Below are 20,606 nucleotides of genomic sequence, written 5' to 3'. Positions count from 1 at the left end.
AACTTCATTACAACATGACGACGTGATGACATGACGTAACTCGAAAGTTATGTGTCTGTTGCCCTTGTAGGTTCTTCAGTCATTTTACGATTAAATATTTTTCCGTCCACTATCTTCTTACAATTAAAAATTTGTTTTTGAACAATTTTCTTAAATATTTTTAATGACGTCATCGTCATAACAAACATGACGACAACTAACTTCATGACAACATGACGAGGTTCCCGGTCGTCACTTATATTTCCTCTGTCTCGGTCGTCATTTGTGTCCCGATTAGTGTTTTTTCTTTTTAGTTTTTTTTTAGTTTTTTACCTTTTTTCTTTTTTCAGTTTTCTTTTTCTTCTTTATTTTTCAGCGTCACTATGAAGTACATATCGACGAACCTTTGTTTTTTTAATTTAAATCTGGTAGGCATTGATGACCTTATCCAAGTCAAAATCCCAAACCCAATCATCATCGCTATCATTTTCAGTTTTGATATGGTTTGACTCTCGCTGTCCAGGTGGATTTTCATCTAACTGCGCGGTTTTGCGTTCTTTAGCCGCAAGCCTGTTTTCTTGCTGTTCTTGTGATTCCCCGGCACGCTTTCTTTTCTTACTTTCTCTATCAGCTACAAGCCTGTTTTCTTGCTGTTCTTGTGATTCCTCGGAACGCTTTCTTTTCTTACTTTCTCTATCAGCAGCAAGTTTTTTGGCATAAACTCTTTGAGCAGCTTCCTAGGCTGTTTCCATTGTAGGTTCTTCAGTCATTTTACAATTAAACATTTTTCCGTGAACAAATGTCTTAAATACCGTTAATGACGTCGCCGTCATAGCAAAAATGACGACAACTAACTTCATGACGTCAGTCGACACAGAAACATGACGTCACCTGACAGACAGACACACAGACAGACAACTTATTTTTATATATAGACTAGCTGTTGGGGTGGCGCTTCGCACCACCCCAACACCTAGTTTGGGCAAGCCCCCAACACCAAGCCCCCCCGCGCGCGTAAGTCGTTACGCGCCATATTAGTTACGCGCCATTGTAGTTGTGTCCCTATGTCCCACCTGTGCATATAGATATATATATATATATATATATATATATATATATATTTAACTACGTAAAACCTGCGAATATACAACATTCTTTGCTGTCCCATTGTCTGTGCATATAAATAGATTGTCAGGTTTACCGACTCTTGAACATGCAACATATAATGGTCAATGGGAAAAAAATCCGTATTCAGATCTATACCTCATGATTCTAATGATTGCCCTTGAGCTTTGTTGATGGTGATTGCTAATCGACCATTCCCTGTGTCGCCGTCATCATTTATATATCCCCCTGTGCCCCCAGCGTCCCCGTTGTAGTTGTGTCCCTGTGTCCCGGTCGTCATTTATATTCCCTGTGTCCCGGTCGTCATTTGTGTCCCGGTGTCCCAGTCTGTGATTTCTCTTTGAGTGTCCCGGGCGTCATTTACATTCCTTGTGTCCCGGTTTCCCGGTCGTCATTTGTGTCCCGGTGTCCCGGTCTGTATATACATTCGTTTTTGAATTGGTTTTTTTTTAGTTTTTAGTTTTTTACCTTTTTTTTAGTTTTTGTAGTTATACCTCATGATTCTAATGATTGCCCTTGAGCTTTGTTGATGGTGATTGCTAATCGAACATTCCCTGTGTCCCCGTCGTCATTTATATTTCCCCCTGCTCCCCCCGGCATCCCCGTTGTAGTTGTGTCCCTGTGTCCCGGTCGTCATTTATATTCCCTGTGTCCCGGTCGTCATTTGTATCCCGGTGTCCCGGTCTGTATATACATTCGTTTTTGAAATGGTATATGATGAAATAAATTTTTGTATTTTTCCCCTTTTTTTCTTTTTAGTTTTTTTTATTTTTATTTTTTTTAGTTTTGTTTTTCTCCTTTATTTTTCCTTTTTTCCTTTTTTTCTTTTTTTTTCTTTTTTAGTTTTTTTAGTTTTTTAACTTTTTTTGTTTTTTTATTAGTTTTTAGTTTTTTTTTCTTTTTAGTTTTTTTTGTAGTTTTTACCTTTTTGTAGTTTTTTTAGTTTTTTTTTTACTTATGTCCTAGTCGTCATTTATACTTCCTGTGTCCCGGTCGTCATTTGTGTCCCGGTGCTTTGTTGATGATGACTGCTAATCGAACATTCCTTGTGTCCCGGTCGCTTTCTCTTTGAGTGTCCCGGTCGTCATTTATATTCCCTATGTGCCGGTGTCCCGGTCGTCATTTGTGTCGCGATGTCATAGTCTGTAATTTCGTCAGTCGAAAACATGACGTCAGTCAACACAGAAACATGACGTCACCTGACAGACAGACAGACACACAGACAGCCAACTTATTTTTATATATATAGATATATATAAATATATATATATATATATATATATATATATATATATATATATATATATATATATATATATATATATATATATATATATATATATATATATATATATATATATATATATATATATATATGTAAATAAGTTGTATATATGTAGGTTTGTTTGTTTGTGGGTTTGCATTTGACGTCATTATAAGTATATAAAGTTTTCTATATGACGTCATTATATGGTGACACTACAGACCGGGACACCGGGACACCGGGAATATAAATGACGACCGGGACACTCGAAGAGAAATTACAGACCGTGACACAAATGACGACCGGGACACCGGGACAGAGGGAATATAAATGACGACCGGGACACTCAAAGAGAAATTACAGACTGGGATACCGGGACACAAATGACGACCGGGACACAGGGAATATAAATGACGACCAGGACACAGGGACACAACTACAACGGGGACGCCGGGGGCACAGGAGGATATATAAATGACGACGGGAACACAGGGAATGTTTGATTAGCAATCACCATCATCAAAGCTCAAGGGCAATCGTTAAAAATGCGGTATAGATATGAATACGGATTGTTTACCATGGACAATTATTATATTGCATGTTCAAGAGTTGGTAAACCTGACAATCTATTTATATGGACAGACAATAGGACAGCAAAGAATGTTGTTTAAATATATATATATATATATATATATATATACAAATAAGTTGTCTGTGTGTCGAGTGACGTCATGTTTGTGTGTCGACTGACGTCCTGTTTGTCGACTGAGGAAATTACAGACCGGGACATAGGGAATATAAATGACAACCGGGACACTCAAAGAGAAAGCGACCGGGACACAAGGAATGTTCGATTAGCAATCACCATCAAGAAAGCACCGGGATACAAATGACGACCGGGACACAGGAAATATAAATGACGACCAGGACACTGAAAGAGAAATTACAGACCGGGACACCGGAACACAAATGACGACCGGGACAAAAATGACGACCGGGACACAGGGAATATAAATGACGACCTGGACACTCAAAGAGAAATTACAGACTGGGACACAGGGAAACAACAACAACGGTGACGCCGGGGGGCACAGAGGGATATATAAATGACGACGGGGACACAGGAAATGTTCGATTAGCAATCACCATCAACAAAGCTCAAGGGCAATCATTAGAATAATTAGGTATAGATCTGAATACAGATTGTTTTTCCCATGGACAGTTATATGTTGCTTGTTCAAGAGTCGGTAAACCTGACAATCTATTTATATGCACAGACAATGGGACAGCCAAGAATGTAGCAGATTCGCAAGTTTTACGTAGTTAAAAATATATATATACATATATATATATATATATATATATATATATATATATATATATATATATATATATATATATATATATATATATATATATATATATATATATTCACAGGTGGGACACAGGGACACAACTACAATGGCGCGTAACTAATATGGCGCGTAACGACTTACGCGCGCGGGGGGGCTTGGGGGGTTGGGGCGCGAAGCGCCCCCACCAACTAGATGTTGGGGTGGCGCGAATCGCCCTCCAAACAGCTAGTATATATATATATATATATATATATATATATATATATATATATATATATATATATATATATATATATATATATATATATATATATGGCACTGTGGTGCGAATTTCTTAGTTTTTCTTTTTTTTGTTGTTTTTTCTTTTTTAGTTTTTCTTTTTTTGGTTTTTTCTTTTTTTTCTTTTTTTATTTTTTTTTATTTTAGATTTCTTAATTTTTTTAGTTTTTTTCTTTTTAGCATTTTTTAGTTTTTTACCCTTTTTTTCTTTTTTTATTTTTTTAGTTTTCTTTTTCTTCTGTATTTTTCAGACTTTATATGCAAACCCTCAAACATACAAAAAAACAAACATGCATACAACTTGTTTTTATACATGTAGTTTCTTTTTTTAGTTTATCTTTATTAATTTTTTCTTTTTCTTAGTTTTTTTCTTTTTACTTTTTTCTTCTTTCTTTTCTTTTTTTAGTTTTTTCTTTTTTCTTTTTTTTCTTTTTAGTTTATTAGCTGTTTATTTTTTTATTTTTTTTATTTTTAGTTTTTTAGTTTTTTACCTTTTTCTTTTTTTAGTTTTCTTTTTCTTCTTTATTTTTCAGACGTCATATGCAAACCCCCAATTATACAAAAATACATACATACAACTTATTTTTATGTATATTGCCACTTTGCTGTAAGGATTATGCGGAAATTCGGTTGGCATATGACATAATTGAGAGAATATGTTCTTCTTATTTCTAGTTACTGCAGCATATTGGCTTTGATGCTCTCTTTCAAATTCGAAGGATATGGGTTCAAGTCACTCTGAGGTAAAATTAAGCTTCCTGGTTTTCGGTGCCCCTCCCCCTCCCTTGACAAAAATATTTTTTAGTTACCGCAGCATATTGGCTTTGATGCTCTCTTTCGAATTCGAAGTATGTGAGTTCAAGTCACTCTGCGGTAAAATTAGGTTTCCTGGTTTTTGACACCCTCCCCCTCCCTGTATTTGATTTTCAATACACCCATCACTGGCAAGGGACATCAGAAACTTTTTTGGAGAAGCTAATTTTAGTTGGCTAATGCCCAGGTGAGGCTAGGCATAAGGAAAAAATGCTGTATGCCTCAGCCTTGGATGCTTCGAAAAGATCTCTAGGCAATCATTTCCCGTACATACAGGCAACAGATTACAGAGAGGCTTCTTACGAGACTGTTGAGGCTAAACTTAATTCATTGGTCCGTTTTTAAAGCAGCCCGTTAATATTGGTGTTCTTAAGAATGTACGCATGGATATACAACACCGGACCAGAGACGCGAGAGACTGAAGTTGAGAAGCTTATTTTAGTTTGTTGAAGCCCAAATCTGGCTAGGGTTAACAAAAAAAAATGCTAGTACACAATAAGATCTCATAGACTCTGCTGAAACTCATTTTGAAAGCTCATAGCAAATAGAGACGTTTTCGTGTATATGTTGTGATACCTCTTTTACCTGGTTTTAATGGTGAGATCAAACGAAAAACAGCTACTGTTCTTTTTGCTGTCTGTCACTGTAAGTATTCCTCAAATTGTCGAGGCCCCAAATCACTAATGGAGAAATTACTAATTTCACTTGTGACGAGTAGGATTGAACCTATAAACCTTCGATCAGAAAGTCCGGCTGTATCCACTACGTCGTCACAAGGTAAATGGAGGAATACCTCATGTATATCTATGTATATAAAATACATGACCGTTATTACCGTTACATGAGTAAAACTTAAAAAGAATTAATAACTATCTTTTATAAAAAAAATGGAAAAAATAAAACAAATAAAAGAAAACCAAAAAAAGGAAAAAAACTAAAGAAGAAAAAACTAAAAAAAAACTTAAAAAATTAAAACAAAAAGAAAAAAACTAAAAACTAGAAAAAAAGAAGAAAAACTAAGAAAGGAGAAAAAACTAAAAATGAAAGAAGAAAAAGAAAACTAAAAAAAGAACAAAAAACTAAAAAAGAACAAAAAACTAAAAGAGAATACAAATTAAAAAAGAAGAAACTAAAAAAAGAAAAAAGAAAAAACTAAAATAAAGGAAAAACAAAAAAAAGATTTTTTCTTCTTAGTTTTTTTTCAGTTTCTTACCTTTTTTCTTTTTTTTCTTTTTTTAGTTTTCCTATTCTTCTTTATTTTTCAGACGTCATATGCAAACCCTCAAATATACCAAAATACATACATACAACTTATTTTTATATATATTGCCACTTTGCAGTATTGATTATGCAGAAATTCGGTTGTCATATGACGTAATTGAGACAACATGTTCTTCTTATTTCTAGTTACCGCAGCATATTGGCTTTGATGCTCTCTGTCAAATTCGAAGGATTTGGGTTCAAGTTACTCTGAGGTAAAATTAGGTTTCCTAGTTTTCGGTACCCCTCCCCCCTCCCTGGACAAAAATCTTTTTTAGTTACCGCAGCATATCGGCTTTGATGCTCTCTTTCGAATTAGAGGGACGTGAGTTCAAGTCACTCTGCGGTAAAATTAGGTTTCCTGGTTTTCGGCACCCTCCCCCTCCTTGTATTTGATTTGCAATACACTCATCACTGGCAAGGGACAACAGAAACTGTTTTTGAGACGCTGATTTTAGTTGGCTGGTGCCCAGGTGACTAAGCCTAAGGAAAAAATGCTGTATTCCTCAACCTTGGATGGTTTGAAAAGATCTCTAGGCAATCATTTCCAGTATATACAGGCAACAGATTACATAGAGGCTTCTTACGAGACTGTTGATGCTAAACTTAATTCAATGGTCCGTTTTTAAAGGAGCCCGTTAATATTGGTGTTCTTAAGAATGTACGCTTGGATATACAACACCGGACCAGAGACGTGAGAGACTGAAGTTGAGAAGCTTATTTTAGTTGGTTGATGCCCAAATGAGGCTAGGGTTAACAAAAAAATAATAGTAAACAATAATATCTCACAGACTCTGCTGAAACGCATTTTGAAAGCTCATACAATTTCACTTGTGACGTGTAGGATTGAACCTGCAAACCTTCGATCAGAAAGTCCGGCTGCATCCACTACGTTGTCACAAGGTAAACGGAGGAATGCCTCTTGTATATCTATATATGTATATAAAATGTAGTGTCTGTCTGTTATATGACCGTTGTTACCGTTACACGAGTATAACTTATAAGAATTAATAACTATCTCGTATAAAAAAAAATAAAAAAAATAAAAGAAAACTAAAAAAAGAAAAAAACTAAAAAACTGTCTTCTATAAAAAAGGAAAGAAAAACTGAAAAAATAGAGAAAATAAAAGAAAACTAAAAAAATGAACAAAAACAAAAAAAGAAAAACTAAAAAAACAAAACAAAAAGAAAAAACGACACTCAAAGAGAAAGCGACCGGGACACAAGGAATGTTCGATTAGCAATCAGGGACACATGGAAACAACAACAAAGGGGACGCCGGGAGCACAGGGGGATATATAAATGACGACGGGGACACAGGGAATGTTAGATTAGCAATCACCATCAACAAAGCTCAAGGGCAATCATTAGAATAATAAGGTATAGACCTGAATACAGATTGTTTTTCCCATGGACAATTATATGTTGCATGTTCAAGAGTCGGTAAACCTGACAATCTATTTATATGCACAGACAATGGGACAGCCAAGAACGTTGTATATTCGCAAGTTTTACGTAGTTAAAAATATATTTATATCTATCTATATTCACAGGTGTGACACAGGGACACAACTACAATGGCGCGTAAAATATGTTTCACTTTGTCAGCACAGCCAATCTTCTTCACAAAATGACGCTGATTTGTAGCATTTTGCATATTAATTTATATATATAAAAATAAGATGTTTGTCTGTGTGTCTGTCGATTGACGTCATGTTTGTGTGTCAACTGACGTCAAGTTTGTCAACTGACGTTATTATGAGGATTGAGCATGAAGTTGTTTGTCGACTGACGTCATGTTTGTCGACTGACGAAATTACAGATCGGGACAACGGGACAAAAATGAAGACCGGGACACCAGGACACGGGGGATATAAATGACGACCGGGACACTCAAAGAGAAATTACAGACGGGGACACTGGGACACAAATAACGACCGGGACAAAGGGACACGACTAAAACGGGGACGTCGGGGGCAAAAGGGGGATATATAAATGACGACCGGGACACAGGGAATGTTCAAGGGCAATCATTAGAATAATGAAGTATAGATCTGAATCCGGATTGTTTTTCCCATGGACAATTATATGTTGCATGTTCAAGAGTCGGTAAACCTGACAATCTATTTATGTACACAGACAATTGGACAGCGAAGAATGTTGTATATTCGCAAGTTTTACGTAATTAAAAACATATAAATATCTATCTATATTCACAGGTGGGACACAGGGACACAATTACAAAGGCGCGTAACTAATATGGCGCATAACGACTTACGCGCGCGGGGGGCTCAGGTTTATATATATATATATATATATATATATATATATATATATATATATATATATATATATATATATATATATATATATATATATATGTTTTAACTACGTAAAACTTGCGAATATACAACATTCTTTGCTGTCCCATCGTCTGTGCATATAAATAGATTGCCAGGTTTACCGACTCTTGAACATGCAACGCATAATGGTCCATGGGAAAACAATCCGTATTCAGATCTATACCTCATGATTCTATTGATTGCCCTTGAGGTTTGTTGATGGTGATTGCTAATCGACCATTTCCTTTGTTGCCGTCGTCATTTATATATCCCCCTGTGCCCCCCGGCGTCCCCGTTGTAGTTGTGTCCCTGTGTCCGGGTCGTCATTTATATTTCCTGTGTCCCCGTCGTCATTTGTGTCCCGGTGTCCCAGTCTGCGATTTTTATTTGAGTGTCCCGGGCGTCATTTATATTCGTCAGGATATTGTAGGGCATCGTAGCATCGATGAGTTTAAGCAATTCTTGTCAACTGATTGTTTCGCCTATAAAGAATATTATCTCGAGGTAAGAACTGATCACCGACCACAGCGATTGCCACTTTGTTGATAGTTGCGTATCAGAAGGCATCAATTCGATTGATGTTTTTAAGCAGAAGCACTAAATTATTATTTCTGTGGAAAAGATGATATATATAAATATATATATATTTTCTTTTTAGTTTTTTTGTAGTTTTTACCTTTTTTAGTTTTTTTCTTCTTTTGTATTAATTCTAAAGCCAAGGTTCAAACCTGGAGCCTCTCGGACCTAGAACCTTACAATTAAAAATTTGTCTTTGAACGATATTCTTAAATACTTACGTTATAACAGACATAACACGTCATTTGTGTCCCGGTGTCCCGGTCTGTAGTTTCGTTAGTCGACAAACATGACGTCAGACGACAAACAACTTCATGACGACATACAGCTCAATCCTTATAATGACGTCAGTCGACAAACATGACGTCAGTCGACACACAAACATGACGTCAGTCGACACACGGACAAACAACTTATTTTTATATATATAGAAGACTAGCTGTTGGGGTGGCGCTTCGCGCCACCCCAACACCTAGTTGGTGGGGGCGCTTCGCGCCCCCCCCAAGCCCCCCGCGCGCGTAAGTCGTTACGCGCCATAATAGTTACGCGCCATTGTAGTTGTGTCCCTATGTCCCACCTGTGAATATAGATAGATATATATATATGGTTTTAACTACGTAAAACTTGCGAATATACAACATTCTTTGCTGTCCCATTGTCTTTGCATATAAATAGATTGTCAGGTTTACCGACTCTTGAACATGCAACATATAATGGTCCATGGGAAAACAATCTGTATTCAGATCTATACCTCATGATTCTAATGATTGCCCTTGAGCTTTGTTGATGGTGATTGCTAATCGACCATTCCCTGTCCCGGTGTCCCGGTCGTCATTTACATCCCCCTGTTTCCCCCGGTGTCCCCGTTGTAGTTGTGTCCCTGTGTCCCGGTCGTCATTTATATTCCCTGTGTCCCGGGTCCCGGTCGTCATTTGTATCCCGGTGTCCCGGTCTGTATATACATTCGTTTTTTAGTTTTGTTTTTCTCCTTTATTTTTTTCCTTTTTTTTTCTTTTTTAGCTTATTTAGATTTTTAGATTTTTTAGTTTTTTTATTAGTTTTTAGTTTTTTTTTCTTTTTAGTTTTTTTGTCCCGGTCGTCATTTATATCCCCCTGTTTCCCCCGGTGTCCCCGTTGTAGTTGTGTCCCTGTGTCCCGGTCGTCATTTATATTCCCTGTGTCCCGGTCGTCATTTACATCCCGGTGTACCGGTCTGTATATACATTCGTTTTTTAGTTTTGTTTTTCTCCTTTATTTTTTTTCCTTTTTTTTTTCTTTTTTAGTTTATTTAGATTTTTAGATTTTTTAGTTTTTTTATTAGTTTTTAGTTTTTTTTTTCTTTTTAGTTTTTTTGTAGTTTTTACCTTCTTTTTAGTTTTGTTAATTTTTTTTTTTACTTGTGTCCTGGTCGTCATTTATACTCCCTGTGTCCCGGTGCTTTGTTGATTGCTAACCGAACATTCCTTTTGTCCTGGTCGCTTTCTCTTTGAGTGTCGTCATTTATTTTTTTCTTTTTTAGTTCTTTTAATTTTTACCTTTTTTAGTTTTTTTTTTAGTTTTTAGTTTTTTTAGTTTTTTACCTTTTTTTAGTTTTTTTAGTTTTTTTAGTTTTTTAGCTTTTTTATTTTTTTTATTAGTTTTTAGTTTTTTTGTAGTTTTTGCCTTTTTTTTAGTTTTTTTAGTTTTTTATCTTTTTTATTAGTTTTTAGTTTTTTTTGTAGTTTTTGCCTTTTTTTAGTTTATTTAGTTTTTTAGCTTTTTTATTTTTTTTATTAGTTTTTAGTTTTTTTTGTAGTTTTTGCCTTTTTTTAGTTTTTTCAGTTTTGACGTCACCTGATCCAGTTTTTTCAGGTGACGTCACCTGATCCACGATCCACAAATCCACAGACAACTTATTTTTATATATATAGATAGTTTTTTTTTTTTTTACTTATGTCCTGGTCGTCATTTATACTCCCTGTGTCCCGGTGCTTTGTTGATTGCTAATCGAACATTCCTTTTGTCCTGGTCGCTTTCTCTTTGAGTGTCGTCATTTATTAGTTTTTTCCTTTTTTTTTTAGTTTTTTATTGGTTTTTACCTTTATTTTAGCTTATTTTTCAGTTTTTTCCTTTTTTTTAGTTTTTTTTTATTTTTTATTTTTTTTAGTTTTTTACCTTTTTTTAGTTTTTTTAGTTTTTTTAGTTTTTTAGCTTTTTTACTTTTTTTATTAGTTTTTAGTTTTTTTTTGTAGTTTTTGCCTTTTTTTAGTTTTTTCAGTTTTTTTTTTTAGTTTTTTATTGGTTTTTACCTTTATAGTTTTTTTAGTTTTTTAGCTTTTTTATTTTTTTTATTAGTTTTTAGTTTTTTTTTGTAGTTTTTGCCTTTTTTTAGTTTTTTCAGTTTTGACGTCACCTAATCCAGTTTTTTCAGGTGACGTCACCTGACACATCCATCCACACATCCATCCACACATCCACAGACAGACAACTTATTTTTATATATATAGAATCTATATATATAAAAATGTGTGGATGGATGTGTGGATGGATGTGTCAGGTGACGTCACCTGAAAAAACTGGATTAGGTGACGTCAAAACTGAAAAAACTAAAAAAAGGCAAAAACTACAAAAAAAACTAAAAACTAATAAAAAAAATAAAAAAGCTAAAAAACTAAAAAAACTATAAAGGTAAAAACCAATAAAAAACTAAAAAAAAAACTGAAAAAACTAAAAAAAGGCAAAAACTACAAAAAAAAACTAAAAACTAATAAAAAAGTAAAAAAGCTAAAAAACTAAAAAAACTAAAAAAACTAAAAAAAGGTAAAAAACTAAAAAAAATAAAAAATAAAAAAAAAACTAAAAAAAAGGAAAAAACTGAAAAATAAGCTAAAATAAAGGTAAAAACCAATAAAAAACTAAAAAAAAAAAGGAAAAAACTAATAAATGACGACACTCAAAGAGAAAGCGACCAGGACAAAAAACTAAAAAAAAAGGCAAAAACTACAAAAAAACTAAAAACTAATAAAAAAAATAAAAAAGCTAAAAAACTAAAAAACTAAAAAAAGGTAAAAAACTAAAAAAACTAAAAACTAAAAAAAACTAAAAAAGGTAAAAACTAAAAGAACTAAAAAAGAAAAAAATAAATGACGACACTCAAAGAGAAAGCGACCAGGACAAAAGGAATGTTCGATTAGCAATCAACAAAGCACCGGGACACAGGGAGTATAAATGACGACCAGGACACAAGTAAAAAAAAAAATTAACAAAACTAAAAAGAAGGTAAAAACTACAAAAAAACTAAAAAGAAAAAAAAACTAAAAACTAATAAAAAAACTAAAAAATCTAAAAATCTAAATAAACTAAAAAAGAAAAAAATATAAATAACGACCGGGACACAGGGACACAACTACAACGGGGACACCGGGGGAAACAGGGGGATATAAATGACGACCGGGACAAAAAAACTAAAAAGAAATAAAAACTAAAAACTAATAAAAAAAACTAAAAAATCTAAAAATCTAAATAAGCTAAAAAAGAAAAAAAAGGAAAAAAATAAAGGAGAAAAACAAAACTAAAAAACGAATGTATATACAGACCGGGACACCGGGATACAAATGATGACCGGGACCCGGGACACAGGGAATATAAATGACGACCGGGACACAGGGACACAACTACAACGGGGACACCGGGGGAAACAGGGGGATAACCTGACAATCTATTTATATGCAAAGACAATGGGACAGCAAAGAATGTTGTATATTCGCAAGTTTTACGTAGTTAAAACCATATATATATATATATATCTATATTCACAGGTGGGACATAGGGACACAACTACAATGGCGCGTAACTATTATGGCGCGTAACGACTTACGCGCGCGGGGGGGCTTGGGGGGGCGCGAAGCGCCCCCACCAACTAGGTGTTGGGGTGGCGCGAAGCGCCACCCCAACAGCTAGTATATATATATATATACATATATATATATATAAATAAGTTGTCCGTGTTTGTGTGGGTCTGTCTGTCGGGTGACGTCATGTTTGAGTGTTGACTAACGTCATGAAGTTAGTTGTCATCATTTTTGTTATGACGGTGACGTCATTAAAGATATTTAAGACATGCGTTCATGTAGAAATCTATTAATGTTTAACTGTAAAATGACTGATGAACTTACAATGGCAACAGCCGAGGAAGATGCTCAAAGAGTCTATGCCAAAAAACTTGCTGCTGATAGAGAAAGTAAGAAAAGAAAGCGTGCCGAAGAATCAAAAGAACAGCAAGGAAACAGGCTTGAGGCTGATAGAGAAAGAAAGAACAGAAAGCTGCCGAGGAACTACCAGAGCAACGCGAAACCAGACTTGCTGCTAAAAGAGAAAGTGAAAAAAGAAGGCGTGCCGAGGAACTACCAGAGCAACATGAAACCAGACTTGCTGCTAAAAGAGAAAGTGAAAAAAGAAGGCCTGCCGAGGAATCACAAGAACAGCAAGAAATCAGGCTTGCTGCTGATACCAAAGATACCACGATAGGAAGACTCTACACCGTTCACCCCAATCAACATGAATGCTTCTTTCTACGCCTGCTTTTAGTGAATGTACCCGGTCCGACATCCTTTGAATATTTGAGAACTGTAAACGGTACTATACATGACACTTACCGTAGTGCATGCCAAGCTCTGAATTTATTGGAGAATGACCAACACTGGGATAACTGCATCAATGACGCGTGCGAAACGTCAACTCCAAGTCAAATTCGTGCATTGTTTGGCATCATTTTAACAACTTGCTCTCCATCCGCTCCTACAGAGTTATGGGAAAAATATAAGTCAACATTGCTGCCTCAAGCCAGGCAGCAACATTGCTGCCTGGTGAAAGAACTGCTCATTCCGCTTTGAAATTGCCTCTGAATTTGCATTCTACAGAAACTCCCACGTGCAATATTACCAAATCATCTGGGATGGGTAAAGTATTGCAGCAATGCAAACTTATTATTTGGGATGAGTGCACAATGGCACACAAAAAATCGCTCGAGGCTCTGGATCAATGCTTGAAAGATTTGCGAGGGCGGTCGAAACCCTTTGGCAGCACATTAATATTGCTTGCGGGAGATTTCAGGCAAACATTACCTATAATACCTAGATCAACTCCTGCAGAGGAAATGAATGCTTGCCCGAAAAATTCTAATTTATGGGCACACGTAAAAACATTAAAATTAACTACAAATATGCGTGTCCGATTGCAAAACGATGACTCTGGTCAAACATTTTCAGATCAATTGCTGGCAATTGGAAACGGAAAGCTCCCAGTAGACTCAATTTCAGGACGTATACAACTACCTGCTGATTTCTGTAATTTAGTGACGTCCAAAAATGAATTGATTGAAAAAGTATTTCCGAATATTCTAAACAATTATAAAAATAATAAATGGCTAAGTGAAAGAGCGATTCTTGCACCCAAAAACATAGACGACCACGAAATCAACAATATTGTTTTGACCAAGATTCAAGACCAGGCAGTCCTTTACAAGTCAGTCGACACGGTTTTGGAACCAAATGAAGCGGTTAATTTTCCATCTGAATTTTTAAATTCCGTGGATCTTTCAGGGTTTCCACCACACGTGCTACAACTAAAAATAGGCGTACCAATAATACTTTTAAGAAATATCAACCCACCAAAGCTTTGCAATGGCACGCGACTTGCCGTAAAAAAAAACAATGGAAAACCTAATTGAGGCCGCAATCTTGACAGGGCCTTTTGAGGGTGAGGCTGTTCTTATTCCTCGCATTCCCATGATTCCAACGGATCTGCCTTTTCAATTTAAAAGATTGCAATTCCCGATTCGATTAGCATTTGCAATCACCATTAACAAAGCTCAAGGTCAATCATTAGAAAAATGTGGTATAGATCTTAATACTGATTGTTTTTCCCATGGACAATTGTACGTTGCATGTTCGAGGGTCGGTAAACCTGACAATCTATTTATATGCAGCGACAATTGGACAGCGAAGAATGTTGTATATTCGCAAGTTTCACGTAGTTAATTTGTATTGTATCTATCTATCTATATAAAAACGAGTTGTGTGTATGCATGTTTGTTTGTTTGTGAAAAGAGCGTTTGCATATGATGTCATTATTAGTACACAAGGCTTTGTATATGCACAGACAATGGGAAAGCCAAGAATGTTGTATATTCGCAAGTTACACGTAGTTTGAAACACATATATAAATCTATCTATATTCACAGGTGGGACACATGGACACAACTACAATGGCGCTTAACGACTTACGCGCGTGGAGGGGCTTGGGGGGGCGCGAAGCGCCCCACCAACTAGGTGTTGGGGTGGCGCGAAGCGCCACCCCAACAGCTAGTATATATATATATATATATATATATATATATATATATATATATATATATATATATATATATATATATATATATATATATATATATATATATATATATATATATATATATATATATATATATATATATATATATATATACATATATGTGTGTTTTATACTACGTAAAACTTGCGAATATACAACATTCTTCGCTGTCCCATTGTCTGTGCATATAAATAGATTTTCAGGTTTATTCGACTCTTGAACATGCAACATATAATTGTCCATTGGAAAAACAATCCGTATTCAGATCTATACCGCATTTTTCTAATGATTGCCCTTGAGCTTTGTTGATCTTGATTGCTAATCAAACATTCCCTGTGTCCCCGTCGTCATTTATACATCCCTCTCTGCCCCCCGGCGTCCCCATTGTAGTTGTGTCCCGGTCGTCATTTACATTCCTGTTTCTCGGTCGTCATTTGTGTCCCGGTGTCCCAGTCTTTTAGTTTTTTCTAGTTTTTACCCTTTTTTTCTTTTTTAGTTTTACTTTTCTTCTTTATTTTTCAGACGTGATATGCAAACCCTCAAACATAAAAAAACAAAAATGCTTTAATTTTTTTCTTTTAAGTTTTTTCTATTTTTTAGTTTTGTAGCTTTTTTAGTTTTTTTTAGCTTTTTTTCTTTTTAGTTTTTTACCTTTTTTTCTTTTTTTTATTTTTTTTTCTTTTTAGGTTTTTCTTTTTTTAGTTTTTTCTGTTTTAATGTTTTTTTTTATTTTTTTTATTTTTTCTTAGTTTTTTAGCCATTTTAGCTTTTTTAGTTTTTTTTTAGTTTTTTTTTTTCTTTTTAGTTTTCTCTAGTTTTTTACCTTTTTTTATTTTTTTTTTTTTTTAGTTTTCTTTTTCTTCTTTATTTTTCAGACGTCATATTTGGACAAACAAAAACACATATGCGGACAAACTTACAACTTATTTTTATATATATACTAGCTGTTGGGGTGGCGCTTCTCACCACCCCAACACCTAGTTGGTGGGGGCGCTTCGCCACCCCCCCTAAGCCCCCCCCCCCACTTGCGTAAGTCGTTACGTGCCATATTAGTTACGCGCCATTGTAGTTGTGTCCCTGTGTCCCACCTGTGTATATAGGTAGATATATATATGTTTTTAACTACGGAAAACTTGCGAATATACAACATTCTTGGCTGTCCCATTGTCTGTGCATATAAATAGATTGTCAGGTTTAAAGACTCTTTAACATGCAACATAAAATTGTCCATGGGAAAAACAATCTGTATTCAGATCTATACCTCATTATTCTAATGATTGCCCTTGAGTTTTGTTGATGGTGATTGCTAATCGAACAATCCTTGTGTCCCCGTCGTCATTTATATATCCCCCTGTGACCACCGGCGTCCCCGTTGTAGTTGTGTCCCTGTGTCCCCATCGTCATTTATATTCCCTGTGTCCCGGTCGTCATTTATATTCCCTGTGTCCCGGTCGTCATTTGTGTCCTGGTGCTTTGTTGATGGTGATTGCTAATCGAACATTCCCTGTGTCCCGGTCGCTTTCTCTTTGAGTGTCGCGGTCATCATTTATATTCCCTGTGTCCCGGTGTCCAGGTCGTCATTTGTATCCCAATCTGTAATTTCGTCAGTCCACAAACATGACGTCAGTCGACACACAAACATGACGTCACTCGACAGACATAACGCACAGACAACTTATTTAAATATATACAGATTCCTCGTCTGTTTCTTCTGCCATTGTAGGATTTACACTATATATTCTCTTTGAATTCCAAGGCTTTTATACGTATAATGACGTCATATACAAAGCCGTATATACTTATAATGTCGTCAACTTATAATGACGTCATACACACACATATAAAATACATACATGACGTCACAATGCTCAATCCTTAAAATGATGTCAGGCGACAAACATTTCGTCAGTCGACAAACAACTTATTTTTATATATATAGATGACGAATCACTTTGAAAGGCTGAAGTAAAATGCACGAAACAAGCGACAGTGATAATAACATTGCTACAAACGAAAATGTAGCAACGGAAACAGCGGCCATAAGACAAATCAAAATTACAATGACGTTATGCAAAATCATATGAGATGAATGAAATTGAACAGCCAAGGCATGGAAAAAACTTTTAATGTAATGATGAACGAATATTAAGCACAAAGAAATCTGTAATTAGGAGACTCGCAATAATAAGCATCAATTCACAAGTGAAAATGATTCACAACAAAATGTGCGTTTAGGTCACAATCAACAGTAAGGATCCCATCGAGTTGTAAGCAATTAGGACGCGCAACGATCTATGTGGTTAGAAGAAATCTAATAAAGAGCAAACCCCAGGGAATCAGGCAGCAGAGTCACTCAAATATGATGTATTTTAATGGCAATCATATACGAAAGGTAACATGAAATTCAACTTTGTAACAGGGTTGCCAATTGTCGATGCCAAAAAAGATTGCAAATCGGACAAGTTGTTAAAAAAGAGTGCAAGTCAAAAAACTTTGCTAGCGCATGGCTGCCGCTACGCGTGCAACCCATTTTACTGTTCTGACCGCTCTTACGCCATTTACAAATAACTATCAGTTATCCTTCGGTCAATAAACATATTGTTTTTGAATTGTTTTAATGTATTTAAAATAGAGTTAGGAGGACTCCCTATTTAAATCAACTTCTAGACAATGGGTTAGATAATGATTATAAATTTTTTTTAGCTTAAATTTTTTTTTAGCTCTGCTGGAAATTTGCAGGTGTTGATTTTGATTGCTTGGATCTTTAACTGAACTATAGGTGACTGTATCAAACGTGTAGTTAAAGTTCTGTCTCCATTTTATCCAAACTGTTTTGAAAGAATATAAGAGGTCCAAGTAACCAGTCGTGAACTATAGTTGACTTCACTGTAGTCAAGTACAGTTTTTTATTTCGCTTAATCCTTATTCTATGACCATTTCATTGAAGAGTGCAAAAAGAGTGCAAAGGGCAGAAAATGGGCAAAAAGAATGCAAATACAGTCCGTGGTGTGAAAATCTGCAATGAAAAAAAGAGTGTATTTCACACGAAAAGTGCGCAAGTTGGCACACTTTGCCAACTGAATGGATGTTGAATGGGATGTTTTTTCCTGTTGCTCAGTCCGTCAATTAATAACTTTTTTTTCTTAGCCAGAATGTGATAAATACACTATTTAAAAAGGAAGAAAATCCCTAAGATTCATCTTAAAACTTACCAATGGTTTCTAACAGCCATCCAACTGTACCATCACCTCCACAGACAGCCACCTTGAACTGGGGTACATCCTTAAAAAGCATCAAGCCAGGCAATGAACTAACTTGGCTCAAGTTATAAACCTACGATAAAAGGTTAAGCTGATTTTTCTTTCTTCCTTGTTCTAATTTTTTTTTCTTCTAAGGGGGAAAATCTATGAGACAATGTCACATATGGCCCTATGGGTAGAAAAGTGAAAAAAACATTCCAGCTCCTAAATTCCCATACAAGGAAAGGTGCGTTTTACAGTTTACTCAAAACTAAACAGCTTGCTCAAGTTAGAATCGCTTTTCACCCAATTAATGTATTTTGTACATTGTAAAGGAATGGATTTAAAATTAAAGACCTAGATGAAAATACAGTTATACACAGTATAAAATATTACATTATCAAAACTGCAGGCCTATTTATTTAAAAAAAAACATTTTTCTTTGAAATTCTTGGAGTATTTTGATTTTTATATTTTATAATAGGATAAGAAAAAGTTTTCAAATTATATTTTGGCTACAGTACAGCACGAACGATGCTTTGGTGTTTAGTATGATGTGAGGGGTTCGAAAGGAAGATGAACTTGATCAAAATTAGTGTCATACTAAACTTTTGTAGCAAAATTGATTGTTATATATATGCTGATATAAACACAAATTCTTATCAATGTTAGAGCAGTATATTGATCGTCAAAACTAAAGCTGGTATGTCGGTATAGGAGTCATGCCTCTTAGGATCCAAAGTCGGAAAAGCAGCTGGCTTATGTAAAATCAAGGATACTGATGGCTAAGTTGAAAGCTCAGAAAAATCAATGAAGTTTTATTAGGTGTCTTGATAGTGCCTTCGTGCATATAGGGATGAATACCTTCTAAAACCATTACACTAAGAACGCAATAAAAATAGTATAAATGGATGAAAGATGGCAATAATCCACACTAGTGTAATAAGAACCAATATAAAGCAAAAATTTAAGGTTATACAAATAAAATTTTATTTTTAATAAAAATTATTCATGGTGATTCTATCTTATATAACATGGGATGCAATATCAACCCATGTGCTTTATCAAAAATGTTTTGCTACAGTGTAAAAGTCATCAAGCTGGTATCCCGTCTATAGACGCCTTTCTATCCCATAATTAGAAAGCTGTTGGATTTTAGTGGATAAACTTTTTACATGTTACAAGACAAAAAGAGAAACTATTTGAAACTATTCTATCAAACAGTTCGTTGTAACGAGCTGTAGTAAGGAGAATCCGGCTCAATAGTAAAGGAAACTTCAAAAAATGGAATTTTGATACTAATAGATACATCAAAAGAATCGGATTTTTATGATGATTTTAAATATATGAGTTTAACCAAATTTAGTCTTACTTATGAAAAGTTACAAGCCTGAGAAAATTTGCCCTATTTTGGAAAATAGAAATTTTTTGCCAGAAGACCGATCACGGGTGCGTGTTTTTTTTCCCCAGGGGTCATCGCATCGACCGAGTGGTCCTAGAATGTCGCAAGAGGGCTCATTCTAACGGAAATGAAAAGTTCTAGTTGCCTTTTTAAGTAACCAAAAGATTTAAGGGCAACTAGGCCTCCTCCCCCACTTCTTTATTCTCAAAATCGTCCGATCAAAACTAAGAAAATGCCATTTAGCAAAGTATTCATGTGCGGAGAGCCAAAACCAAGACAGGCATTAATTCAAAAACGTTCAGAAATTAAATAAAAAGAAGTTTCTTTTAACTGAAAGTAAGGAGCGATATTAAAACTTAAAATGAACAGAAATTACTCCGTATACGAAATGGGCTGTTCCCTCCTCAACGCCCCGCTCTTTACTCTAAAGTTTTTCACTGTTTTAAAAAGTAGATTTGAGGGAAAGAGTTAAACTTTAGCGCAAGAGTGGGGTGTTGAGGAGGGATACAGACTAATTTCTGTTCGTTTTAATTTTTAACGTCGCTCTTTACTTTTAGTTAAAAAACTTGTTTTTTCTATTTAATTTTGAGTAAAGAACGAACG

The 20,606-nt window shown here is 35.1% G+C and overlaps 1 protein-coding gene across 1 annotated transcript in view; it reads right to left on the bottom strand.

Annotated features, from left to right (window-relative positions):
- The window catches only part of LOC136037973 (diacylglycerol kinase 1-like), a 229,362-nt gene that overhangs the window by 124,646 nt on the left and 84,110 nt on the right, over nt 1-20,606 (bottom strand). The window contains exon 13 of the mRNA XM_065720864.1: nt 18,575-18,695. Coding sequence (XP_065576936.1) covers nt 18,575-18,695 — 121 coding nt within the window. The remainder of the gene's footprint in view (nt 1-18,574; nt 18,696-20,606) is intronic.

The sequence above is a fragment of the Artemia franciscana genome, chromosome 17, assembly GCF_032884065.1.
Source record: "Artemia franciscana chromosome 17, ASM3288406v1, whole genome shotgun sequence".
Lineage (NCBI taxonomy): Eukaryota > Metazoa > Arthropoda > Branchiopoda > Anostraca > Artemiidae > Artemia > Artemia franciscana.
The sequence above is the reverse complement of the archived record's forward strand: the minus strand, read 5'-3'. Positions and strand labels throughout refer to the sequence as shown.